This window comes from Equus przewalskii, chromosome 8 (genome assembly GCF_037783145.1).
Source record: "Equus przewalskii isolate Varuska chromosome 8, EquPr2, whole genome shotgun sequence".
NCBI lineage: Eukaryota > Metazoa > Chordata > Mammalia > Perissodactyla > Equidae > Equus > Equus przewalskii.
Window position 1 is genome coordinate 50,729,600 of NC_091838.1, and position 12,022 is coordinate 50,741,621.

At 32.9% G+C, this 12,022-nt stretch overlaps 1 protein-coding gene across 49 annotated transcripts in view; it reads left to right on the top strand.

Annotated features, from left to right (window-relative positions):
- Positions 1-12,022, top strand: part of RIMS2 (regulating synaptic membrane exocytosis 2) — a 573,066-nt gene that overhangs the window by 436,687 nt on the left and 124,357 nt on the right. For 14 of the 49 annotated variants that reach the window (XM_070630747.1, XM_070630750.1, XM_070630743.1 and 11 more), the window contains one exon: positions 2,044-2,216. The exons of the other annotated variants lie outside the window; for them this stretch is intronic. In XM_070630747.1, coding sequence (XP_070486848.1) covers positions 2,044-2,216 — 173 coding nt within the window. The remainder of the gene's footprint in view (positions 1-2,043; positions 2,217-12,022) is intronic. 49 annotated transcript variants of the gene reach the window in all.

Genomic DNA, 12,022 nt, shown 5'->3' on the forward strand with positions numbered 1-12,022 from the left:
ATATCAGACGGCTTCTTTTTTGATTATAAATTATAAGAATGAGAAAGATAAAGTCCCCCAAATACAGTATAGTATCTATTGAAGGGTTTAATAGTCCTGAAAATTTTCTTGAAACATCCATTTTTCACATAAAGGAAATGTCCAAAAAAAATAAATAAAATAAAAGACTTCCATTTATGCCATGGCTTGAAATCAAATTTACTTTTAATAAATTTGACAAAACATATATAAATATACAATATATTATATATGTACGTGTGCAGATATTCTCTTAACCCTTACTGGCTAACATAGATAATATTGGATCCACCCATTGAAATGCTATTCGAGGCAATGGCTGAAGACATTGTCATTTAAAGTAAGTTGTTTCCAATATTTTTAAGTGACTTTTGTTTAAAAAAGATATCATGGGCTAACCGTTCTCCAAATAAATCCACTGTAAATAAACAACCTTCCTTTTAAAATCAACATGAGGATTCTATTTACAAAGATATTTCTTGAAAAAAAGGCAGTGATTTTTCGAAGAATTTATTTGTATTCTTTTTGATAATTGAGAATTTAATTTATCCATTAAAGTAAAAAGTTAACATGGGCTAAGAAAGGTCAATATCTCACCTAATTTGAATATATATTTCTAGATTAAAGATTGATTATTAAAATTTTAGCGAGACAGAAATAATTCTTTTATTTTACATTTGAAGAAAAGGATTAATTATTAACTCAAAAATATATAGCAAGATACTGGGAGATCCTGGGGAAAAAAAAACAGATCATTTGAAGCTGATCAAATGTTTATACTACACCCTGTTACCATTCATTTTATCTTAGCCAAAATGTTTATATCTGTCTAATATTTGCAGTGAATTGTTATTCATACAGGACTGCTTATTAGGTAATGATTCTTCAAGTCGCAGTAAATGTTTTATATAAGACAATCATCTTTCTAAGGCTTTATGAAATTTGCCAGTATCTGTGATTAGAAAAATCTCCATTACAAAATTGATTAGGTAAGGATGTTTCAGCATTATGTTTGAAGTACGGCCAAACAAAGAAAAATCTATTAGCAGATATTGTCCAGTAATAACCATCAGGTAGTAATGAAACAGGTAGTAATACTGGCTGCATTTATTTATATTATGCCACATACTAGACATGTGTTATTTCCAATTATCAAAACAACCATGCAAGGAAGATATTATTATCCTTATTATTTTATAAACAGTCTTTTAAAGATTAAATAATTTGCTCAAGTTTACCCAGCTAGTAAGTTTTCCTTACTCTAGATGTTCCAAACTCCAAAGTCTATTCTTTTTTACATCTCAAATGTCATTAACATACAGCATTTATGATGGTTTTCAATTTACCATAATATTTGAACACCTGGAACACCCTGCACCCTGGCTGTGCCAGATAACTATCTGATTATTTCAATTCCAGGAAGTTGAAACTATTGTAAATAACAATGACTTTTTCTAGTATTTCTAGGATTCATCAAAATTCCAGCAACCATTCAGAAATTAAACTTTCTCTTTTCTCTTGGCTTTTCTAAAAAAAGTTAGTGTTTTAATAATTAGATTTTGTATTATCTCTAGGTTTTCAGTGAAGCATAATGGATTAAAGAGAAAATTGATGGCTGCTAAAATTGGTTTTTATAAGTTACAACTGCAACTTTATCATATTTTTTTCCAAATTTTGCTAAGGAATAAAATATTTTACTTCCTAATATCAAGCCAAATAAACATTTATTTCCCAGATTTTACCTAAATGTTCTTCCCTGAGGCCATTGCTGTTGTGAAACTATTTTAATGTCCTTCATTGGGGTGTGGTTAAAATGCTCTAATTGCCTCTGCTAAAAACAAAGGTCTCATATAAATTGAATTTTTCTTTTAGGATAATTGCCATTCACTTTTGTTTTATATGCAACTGAGTGGGGTTTTGCAGTATCCTCTGTGGACAATTAAAGTGCTGAAATAGGAGAAGTTCATAATTGCTTTGTGTGGTAATACTGACAACTTCTGCGTATTTGTCAATCTGTGTTAACAGTATCGTTCAGGATGGGATCCTCATAGAGGGGCAGATAATATTTCCACTAAATCTTCGGACAGTGATGTAAGTGATATATCTGCGGTTTCAAGGACTAGTAGTGCTTCTCGTTTCAGCAGCACAAGCTACATGTCTGTCCAATCAGAACGGCCAAGAGGAAACAAGAAAATCAGGTGAGTGAGGGGACTTGAGTAGGAAGTTCTTCTAAATATGTTTTAGGAGGTCTTTATTTTTCATAGATAAACATGAAAGCCTTTATTTCTAAAAAGTTAATATATGTCAATAAGAACTTTGGTATATATTACTTTTTATTTTATTTTGATCTGCATTTCAAACTTCTTACACAGAAAAGTTTTATAGAAATAACGATTTTCTTACTAGATTACTTGAAATAGTCGTTAGTTATTTTTTCATGTTTGCTATTTAAAACGTAATTCTGTTATTATATATTTACTGAAATTAAAGTAGTAGTTTAGTGAAGATTTGAATTACTTAATGTTCCAAGCAATGTGAAAAATAATATTTTGGAGGGTTTTTTTTTTGCTAGCTGAATACATTTCAGTGATTCAGAAAACATAAGAATATTACTTTTTTAGTAGGATGTTCTTCCATCCTCCTGGAACTTTTATAAGTGTGTGGAAAAAGTCCTCAGCTTCTCAAGAAAATTTCTAAATCTAATATATGTCAGTATAATTTACATTTATCACATGACCTATAGATTTTATGGGCACTTGAGATAGATTATTTTTTCACTCCTATTGGATCAAAAAGTCTATAATGGAAAGACCACAACTATTTTCCATGCAAGTTTTGTAACAGGAAAATACAACTTAAAAACAATTATGGTTAAGTGTTGCTTATCCACTGCTTCTCTGGTATAACTGGAAAAAAGTTTTCAATGTTTAAAAGATGTAAATTTTATTTATGTTTTAGTAGTTCTCATTACCTTTCTGTTTAATTTCTTATGCATTTTTTCTTGACTTTTTCTTTCTCTTTTGTGTTTATTTGCATGCCTTCAATTTGTGTTGCTTTCAAAGGCCAAAGGGAATAGCAGAGGGAGGGAAAGAAGGGGATCAGCATGAAGAGATAGTTCATGAGGAGGAAGAGGTAAAGGAAGAGAGAACTAATGAGAATGGGGAAGAGAAAGAGATTACAAAAACGTGTAATAAAGAGAGATCCAGAGAGTCAGGAGACGAGGGAAAAACACAAGACGTACCTGAGCAAGGGAAAGAAAAGGAACAGTGGGATAAAAAGGATTTGCAAAGACGATTCTCACAAGATGATGACAGGTAAAATATGCTTATTTTTGTAGACATTTCCCATTAGTAATGTAGTCTTTTTTCCCTACTCCTAAAAACTATTTTGCCATTTACATTTGGTTTGTTTTCTTGTGTTTTATCTATTTAGCTTCTAATGCAACTAATTAATGTGTTGGCAAATTATCAAATAGATTGATTTATTTATCTAAAATATTATCCTTAATTTTATCCAGTACCTCTGAGAGTCTGATATGGTTTTCAAGTTCTTTATGATCAGCTGAATCCAGCTTAAATTTCTCTTTAGTTCCTTTAGCATGAATTACTGTATGTCTTCCCCATTTGTAGAGTCAAAACCTTTAAAATGAGGTTCTGAAGGGGCTGAAAAAATTTAGCCTACTTTATAAGAAATATTACATACTGGAAATGAATTTTAAAAATAAATAGCGAAATAGCTAGCAAAAAGTCAGCTTTATTCAGTCTCTGGCTCCCTTGCCTCTTAGTTTTCTGGTGGGTTCTAGTGCACTTTTGAGTGCTGAGGAAGATCGGGAAGCAGCAACAGTGCTCTTTGATACTCTGAAAGCAAAGGGTAGATGCCCCAGGGCTTACATATGGGTAAACGTATTGGGTTAGGCACCTCTTGAAATCCACTTAGCTAGAGAAACTGCCAGAGAAGGAAATTTGAACAGAGAAAGACAGGGAAAAACACAAGCAGCAAGGCATAAAAACAAGTATGTTTCCATTTTCATAACGTAAGACTCTAAGTAAATCTGTATGAAAGTCGAATCAGCACAAGTGTGCAGAAGGACTTCATCCTTCTGCCTGAGGAGATGAAATTTCTCTAATTACATTTATCTGAGATGGAGAATTGCAAATCCTGTACATTTTGTAGGAATTGTGTTTTCTAATAGTTAGTCCAGAATTTGATTTTGTGTCAGTACAAAGTCTGCTTGATAGGCACACCCTATTATAAGCCAAATTTTGCATTATTATATCTAAACCCAATCTCAGTTTGTGGTTTACTCATAATTAATGAGAAAGATAATTGGGACAGATGTTTATCCCTTGGATATACAATTCAGTGGTTTAGTCTCTGATACCTCACTTTTTGTCTCAGGTTGGTGTGTTTAATGTATCTGTGCTCTATGAAAGTTCCTGTGTAACAGACTTTAAACCTAAAGATGAACCTTAAGTTAGGCATATTTTGTGATTTTAATTTAAACTAGTAAGTTCAAGTCTATTTTCATTTTTTATCTAACTGTCGATAATTATATTAGTTTATTAATAAAGACAAGGTTTTTTTTGCTTGTTGGGCACAGGATCATTTCATCATTAATTCACAAAGAAAAGGTTTCCCAGCTTTCCTTGGAAAGAGACATAGAGTTTCCTTTCTTCCAAAAGCAGAACAAAATGTGTCCCTAATGTGTTTTCTTTTGTATCTACTGTATATAAATGAGAGCACATGAGTCCATTGGTGTTTGCCTGGAGCCCAAAGCCTACGCTAACATCCCCGACTTGGTGGACAGAGGTTTAGAGCAGATTATAACCTTAAGTTCCCAGTTTTTAATATTACTTTCTTCATTATGTTCTTCAGGAAAAGAACACATTGTTTTACAGGGAGAGGGAAAGATGGTATATTCCTAGCAATTTGAGTCATCAAGGCACTCTGCTTAGCTTAAGTAGCAATAAGAATACTTCTGGAACTGTAAACTAAAGAAGCCCAGGCTGATCTCTCCAGGAAATATATATTTCATAACACGGCAAGAAGTGTCAACTGCAATTATTTGTTGAAGAAAATGTTGGTATCATTAACTAATTATTGCAACATAGGATCTTGAATTTGCTTTCATTTCTTAGAGTAAAACTAACAATCTTTATTCTGAGAGAAAATATGTCTGATTACTACCAGTAACCTTTTCTTGATAGTTGATTAACACAATCATAGATTAAACACTAAAAACAACTTATATGCTTATAACAGAATTACTGGAAATAATTTTATTCCATGAGATACCATAGACATTTTATGCTTTTCACTTGTAATCCAAGTTTTATAAATGAAAAAAAATTTCTGACTTCAGATTTTAAGCATTTGTAGCAATGCTAGTACCTAAAATTAACACAGTGACTATAATGAACAAAATCCATTATAGTTGCTCTTTTCATTACAGTAATTGGATCTCATTTGTGTGATACAGAATTATGCTGTTTGAGTTACAGTAAGTTACATCAAAGTATGTCTTCTAAATGCACAAGTAGAAAATGACTAGCAAAAAGTAAATTCAAAAAAGTTCATTAAGTATTTGAATATAATATTTTTTCTATGTTGATTAATAAATAATATATTCATATTTAACTATTTATATTTACGCACATATGTAGGTCTGGTAAAATGCTCCTATATCATTAATGATTATATGGTAAACTCTAGAAAATGCAAAATTACATTTGCCCTTTAAAATATTTTTTCTCACTCTCTATATGTGTATATTTTAAATTTTATATCTATTTACATTTCCTGATTATATACCAAATTATATGGTAAGCTGGCCCAGAAAGGAGAAGTCGTTCATTCAACCAATATTTACTTAGAAGGTTTCTCAGGCACTGTACTAAGAACTGGGGATAGAAACGAAATTAACGTTTCCAAACTCTAAGCCTGAGAGTGAAGCAGTTTCTTAGCTTTGTGTGGATGGATGTTTAAGGAGAGCTCCACTTCCAAAAACTGTTATCAAGATACCTGAACAAATTTACAAGGATATTTGACAGAAGAATTTGGCGCAGAAAGGGGAGAGCTTAAGCAAATCCACAATGGAAAATAGAAAAAACGAATACTGAAAAGTACAGTTTTGTTGAAACCAATAATGTTGGTAGCTTTGAGATCAAACTAGACTCATTCCTTCTTCCAGCTTCTGTTCTGGACACATAAGACGAAAGAAAATATATAAGAAACTTATTCTCTATAAATTTTTAGTTCTCATGAATTTCTATAAATGCTATGAAATTAGAACTTCTCTTTTTAAAGAGAAAGTCCTTGAGTAAGGAAAATTTTTAAAGGAAAACGATGACATCAGTTCAAATTTTCAAGAATAGCTGTTTTTAAGAGGCGTAGGCCAGCTGAATTATCTAGCAAAAATGTTTCTATAATCTTTAGAAAGGCAAGCTGAGTAATTGTTAATGAAATATTTATTGCTGCTAACAAATTAGTTTTAGATCAGAGTTAAAATGTGAAAACACATTTTCATGACTATGCAATATAGCTTGATGCATACATCATATGTATTCTTGTCTGTCCCAGGGACATAGCAAACTCAGCATGTAAAAGTAATTCATCATACCTCTCACCGAACAAACAACTAAAATTAATAGCCTGCTCCTCCTTCGGTGCTCTCTTCTTCAGCGCATGGCAACCGTATCCTCACACTTGCCCAAACCAGAAACGTGGGCATCACTTTTTACTAGTCCTTCTCCACTGAGTACAATTCCCTCCCTCTAATCACCAAGTCTTATTGCTTCTAACGCTTATCACTGAAATATGTCTGTGTCTCCATAACCCTCTTTCTACTTCCATAATTTAAGCTATCTCTTATGAAGATTAGTTTAGTAGCAATTCTTATTTTTAAAAATAATACCCCATAAATCTGAGTTCAATATGATAATAGCATAAAAAATGAGTAGTCAATTTCTCTGAAGTAGTTTATTTGTGAATTGTATTCTTTAAAAGGATGAATTTTATGCTGTGTGAATTACATATTTTTTAAAATCCTCAAAATAAAGTCTCTGTAAAAAGCAAAAAAAGAACTTTATAATCTCTGGTGCTTCTTCAGTAAATATTGTGAGAATAGTGGTGATAAAATGCAAAAGATGTTTTGTTTAGAGTTTAGTTTGTCAAACATCTTTTCTTCTATTCCAGTACTCTTTAAGAGCCACCTTTCCCTAAAATGTTCACTCATCTCTCTCTCTTTTTTTAATTCTTGCATACATTTTTTAACATCACCAGGGTACTAATGATGAATAAAACACACTTTTTCTCAAGAAAAAGTGATGATTTTCTTTCCTTTTTTTACAGTCTGACATTTATCCTTTGCACATAAATATAATTGTTGCCTAAAACTGTGAACTTTCCTTATATATTGAAGGTTCTCAGTTAATAACTAGATGGGCTATTCTCATAAAAATTTAGGAAAATTACTTGATTAAATATTGATTCTCCATCATATTATTTTCCATGTGTGGTAGAGTGTGCTTGTGACTTCACAGTCTCTATATGGGGCCGCTGAAAGTGGGAGATTTGAGATTTAATCGTGTATGTGGTTTGAAGAGAAGGAACATTTGAAGATAGAGTACTGTGAAGGCATAGCTACTAGCGTGAGAACCTGAAGATAGAGGAAGGATTGGCATCGGAAGCATAGGTAGATGGATTGACTCAAACCAGAGGAAAGATGGATATGAAGATAGTTATTTGTTAGACAGGGAATTGGGGAGTTTGTTGTCACTGCCTGATGGCCTTAATTTTCTCAAACACATAAGAGGCAATAATAGAAGAGTTTGGAATTTGAATTAGATGTTTGATCTGAAGATTTGGAATAACCACTGAAGAAAATAGGAAAAGTAGCTGACCAAGGATAAATTAAAGGGCTAATGAATACTTTCATAAATCCATGTGAGGGTTGGAGATGAACGACTTTGAGACACACCAACGTGGAAGAGCAGAGTGATCTTTTCTAGTGGCACTTAGCCAATCCAAGTGTCAAAACAGAGAAGTCAGATAGTAACATTTGTTGTGAGTGGGAGTTTTGTTGGATAGGGTTGTTGGAAAAATACCACTGGAAAGAAATTGAGGATGCTTGTGTAAATGTCAATGCTAGATAAGAAGGAAGAAAAGTTCACAGAGGAACTGATAGAGTAGGAGAATATAGAAAAAAATCCAAGAATTGTAAAACTGTATGATAAAGTGAAAAGGCAAGGTTAGGGTGCTGGAAGGGTAAGAGATTTTTTTTTTTTTTTGGATTGTATTTTTTTTTAATTTTTATTTTTTTCGGATGTACATCATATTTCAAATTCTGTATACATTACATCATGTTCACCACCCGAACACTAATTATAGTGCATCCCCTCACATGTGACCCTAATCACCCCTTTTGCCCTCCCCCCTCCCCCCTTCCCCAATGGTAACCACCAGTCCAATCTCCAATGCTATGTTTTGGTTTTTTTTGTCGTTTTTATCTTCTACTTATGAGTGAGATCATATGGTATTTGACTTTCGCCGTCTGACTTATTTCATTCAGCATAATACCCTCAAGGTCCATCCATGTTGTCACAAATGGCCGGATTTCATCATTTCTTATGGCTGAGTAGTAGTCCATCGTGTATAAATACCACATCTTCTTTATCCATTTGTCCCTTGATGGGCACCTAGGTTGCTTCCAAGTCTTGGCTATTGTGTATAATGCCGCAATGTACATAGGGGTGCAAGTATCTTTATGCCTTTGTGTTTTCAAGTTCTTTGGATAAATACCCAGCAGTGGAATAGCTGGATCATATGGTAGATCTATCCTTAATTTTCTGAGGATACTCCAAACTGCTTTCCATAGTGGCTGCACCAGTTTGCACTGCCACCAGCAGTGAACAAGGGAGAGGGTGTGGAGGGTAAGAGATTTTACTTAGAGTATGGCATTGAAATTTAAGATTTTCTTGTGGAGCTGTTCCATTAGTTGACAAATTCTAAGACATGAGTGGGTATTGGAACGATTAGAGTAGAGTGAATGAAAAGAATAAATATGAAACTAACTGGAGATATGTAGGTTTTGGCATTATGGAGCAGTTGGTTACTCTTCTTAATGAATACTTAAGTCTCATAGGATTATGATAGATTGAGAATTGAAAAGAAGACTAAGCCAGCTCAGTGAATAAGTCAGGGACCATGAGGTCATCAGATGATAGGAAGAAAGGAGGAAAAAAGGAGAAGTTTATGTTGGCATAGCCAAAAATCATAAGCTGTACAGAAATTTAAACTTTTAAAGAAAAGTAGAAGAGAAATATTCAAGGAAAAGTAACCAGTAGTCAGAAATACACAGCCTGTGAAGAAGGATAAGTACATGTGACTGGAGAGGACTTCAGGGGAAGCAGTGTGTTTAAGGCAGCACCAGGTTTTGTTAAGGCGAGACATAGATTGAGTGTTTCATTGAAGAAAAAAGGGTTAAGAATGAGTAGTAAGGGTATAACTTTGTAATAGAGCCAAGTGGCTTTCATTGTGCTGTTGGTGTCATCACACTTTCAGGGTGGTCTTTCCAGCAAACTCGTAGTATTTCTACTTCAATACCACATTGATATATTCTTTGACATGAAATTGGAGATCAGTGTTAATTAAAGTTTACTCCCACCCACATCTTACATAAATTTTAAAGGACATACAATTTAATTGACTTTGTAATGTAATCATTATTAGCAATTTCTGTTAATTTGTATTTCTGTAGTGACTTATTCTATCCTGTTATCAAACAGAAAATCTTATTCAGAGATGCCTGCACAGATTCATTTGTTTTGATGAACCAATTTCATTATGGATAAAATAGCAATTTAGGATTATATATATTTAAAATATCTATCAGCATTCATTTATATATTGAACTTTTGTTTTCTGGTATTACCACTCTTGATCAATATATAGGTAAATAATGTTTCTATAGACTTGTCTGCTATAATGGGTAAAATTCATACTTATACAAATGATATATATATTTACATTTATACATACATATACATTATTTTAAAAATTTTTATTTTTTCCTTTTTCTCCCCAAAGTCCCCCGTTACATAGTTGTATATTCTTGGTTGTGGGTCCTTCTAGTTGTGGCATGTGGGACGCTGCCTCAGCGTAGTTTGATGAGCAGTGCCATGTCCACGCCCAGGATTCGAACCAACGAAACACTGGGCCGCCTGCAGCAGAGTGCCCAAAGTTAACCACTTGGCCACGGGGCCAGCCCATATACATACATATACATTTATATTTATACAAATTTATTACAAATAAATGTTTAAAAAAGCATAAATGTGAATTATGCTGAATTATGAATTTCCCCACTGGTTGTACGTTAGAGAGTAAAATAAGTTTAGTATGAAAGTAGAGAAATACTTCAATTGGAATGATTTCTACTGTACAAAATAATAGCAGTAGAAAAAACTGCTACAGTAGCTTCCATCATATTCAATATTTATTTTTACAAGCCAATAAGGACAATTAATCTACAGCTATTATTCTAAACTAAATGCACTGTTCTGACCAGTGACTCCTAATAGAACTACAAGTATCCCTCATAATGAACAAATTTAACATATAGAAGTTTTGTTTTTATAGAAATAAAAGTAAGGTCAAGTTTGAAGTCAAAGAATTTTCGTGCATGAGTATTATTGGGTTAAATGCCATTATATTAATATGGAGCAGTACTACTGTAGTGTGGCTTCATTTTCAAATTCTGATTCTGCATGTAGAAAAATGGGATCTAAGCTTAGAGAAGCGAAGTCAGGAAAGCAAAATTCACAAACACCTGGCCTGAACCTTAATGACAGTTTAGAACTTTAATGACACAATTCCAGTCTTTATTTTTTAGACTGATCTCGACTTGCATCTCTCACACATGCTGACCCTTCTCCTTGCAGGCTCTTGCATTTATTCTTTTGTATGCATGTTCACATTGATTCTTGGGCCTAAAGTGTAGTTTTTTTCTTTCTCTTTATGAGTAGAGTACCTACCCATCCTTCAATGCTCAAGTCAAATATAAATTCCTATAAACACCTTCTCTTCTCTTCTTTCACTATTTCTCTAATATTCTTTTACACTAACAGTTTCTCTTGGGGCACTCATTTTTCTCAGAACCCTGTGATATGGTTACTTGAGTCTATGTTTAATCTACCATGGTTGACCATTAGTTGGCCTTTTGAAGATAGGGTATCTATCATTTTTATCTTTTTATTATCTTAACTTCCATATCGACAATACCTCACATATAGTAGGCAGTCAATAAAAGTTTGTGTGTGAATATATGAATAAGTGAGATTGTAATAAAACAGTGAAGGTTTAAAGGTGTGACGAGCTTCCAACATAGTGCTTCTGGCATGGGGCTATACCCAGTTATGCTCATCTCAATCTTCTTTGACAAAAGTTTTTGAATAGCCCAGAAGGTCATTTTTTTCCAATGAACATAAACCTCCCATTTATTTCAGAAATCAGTGGAATTTACTTCATAGAAATTTGTTTTATGACTCACACATATTCCATTTAGGAAAGATTTGGTTGGTTGGTTGGTTTTCTGATTTGATGTATGATGAATAGTAATTTCTCTCATCTTTGTACCTTTCAATAGGATTTTAGAATTCATTTTACGCTATTATTTTGGGGCACATTAAGTTGGTATGTGTTTGTCTAATCTTTAGATACTGCGTAATGAACTCTTTTATTATCTTTTCTTATATGCTTTTCTCCCACCCTTGTTAGACTTCATACAGGATTTTTACATATTAAATAATGATGATTATTTGGGGATGGCAAAAATAAGAAAATTTGTAAATCAGTGTGCTGAGACTTTCAAAATATTTTGAATAGGTGATAAACAGGATTTAATATTGAAGGTGTCTGAAGACAACTGTGTATTTTCAGGACGCTATGAATTAACCAACTTTGTTTTACTGTTTATCATGAAGGATGAATTACTGCCTTACGTGGT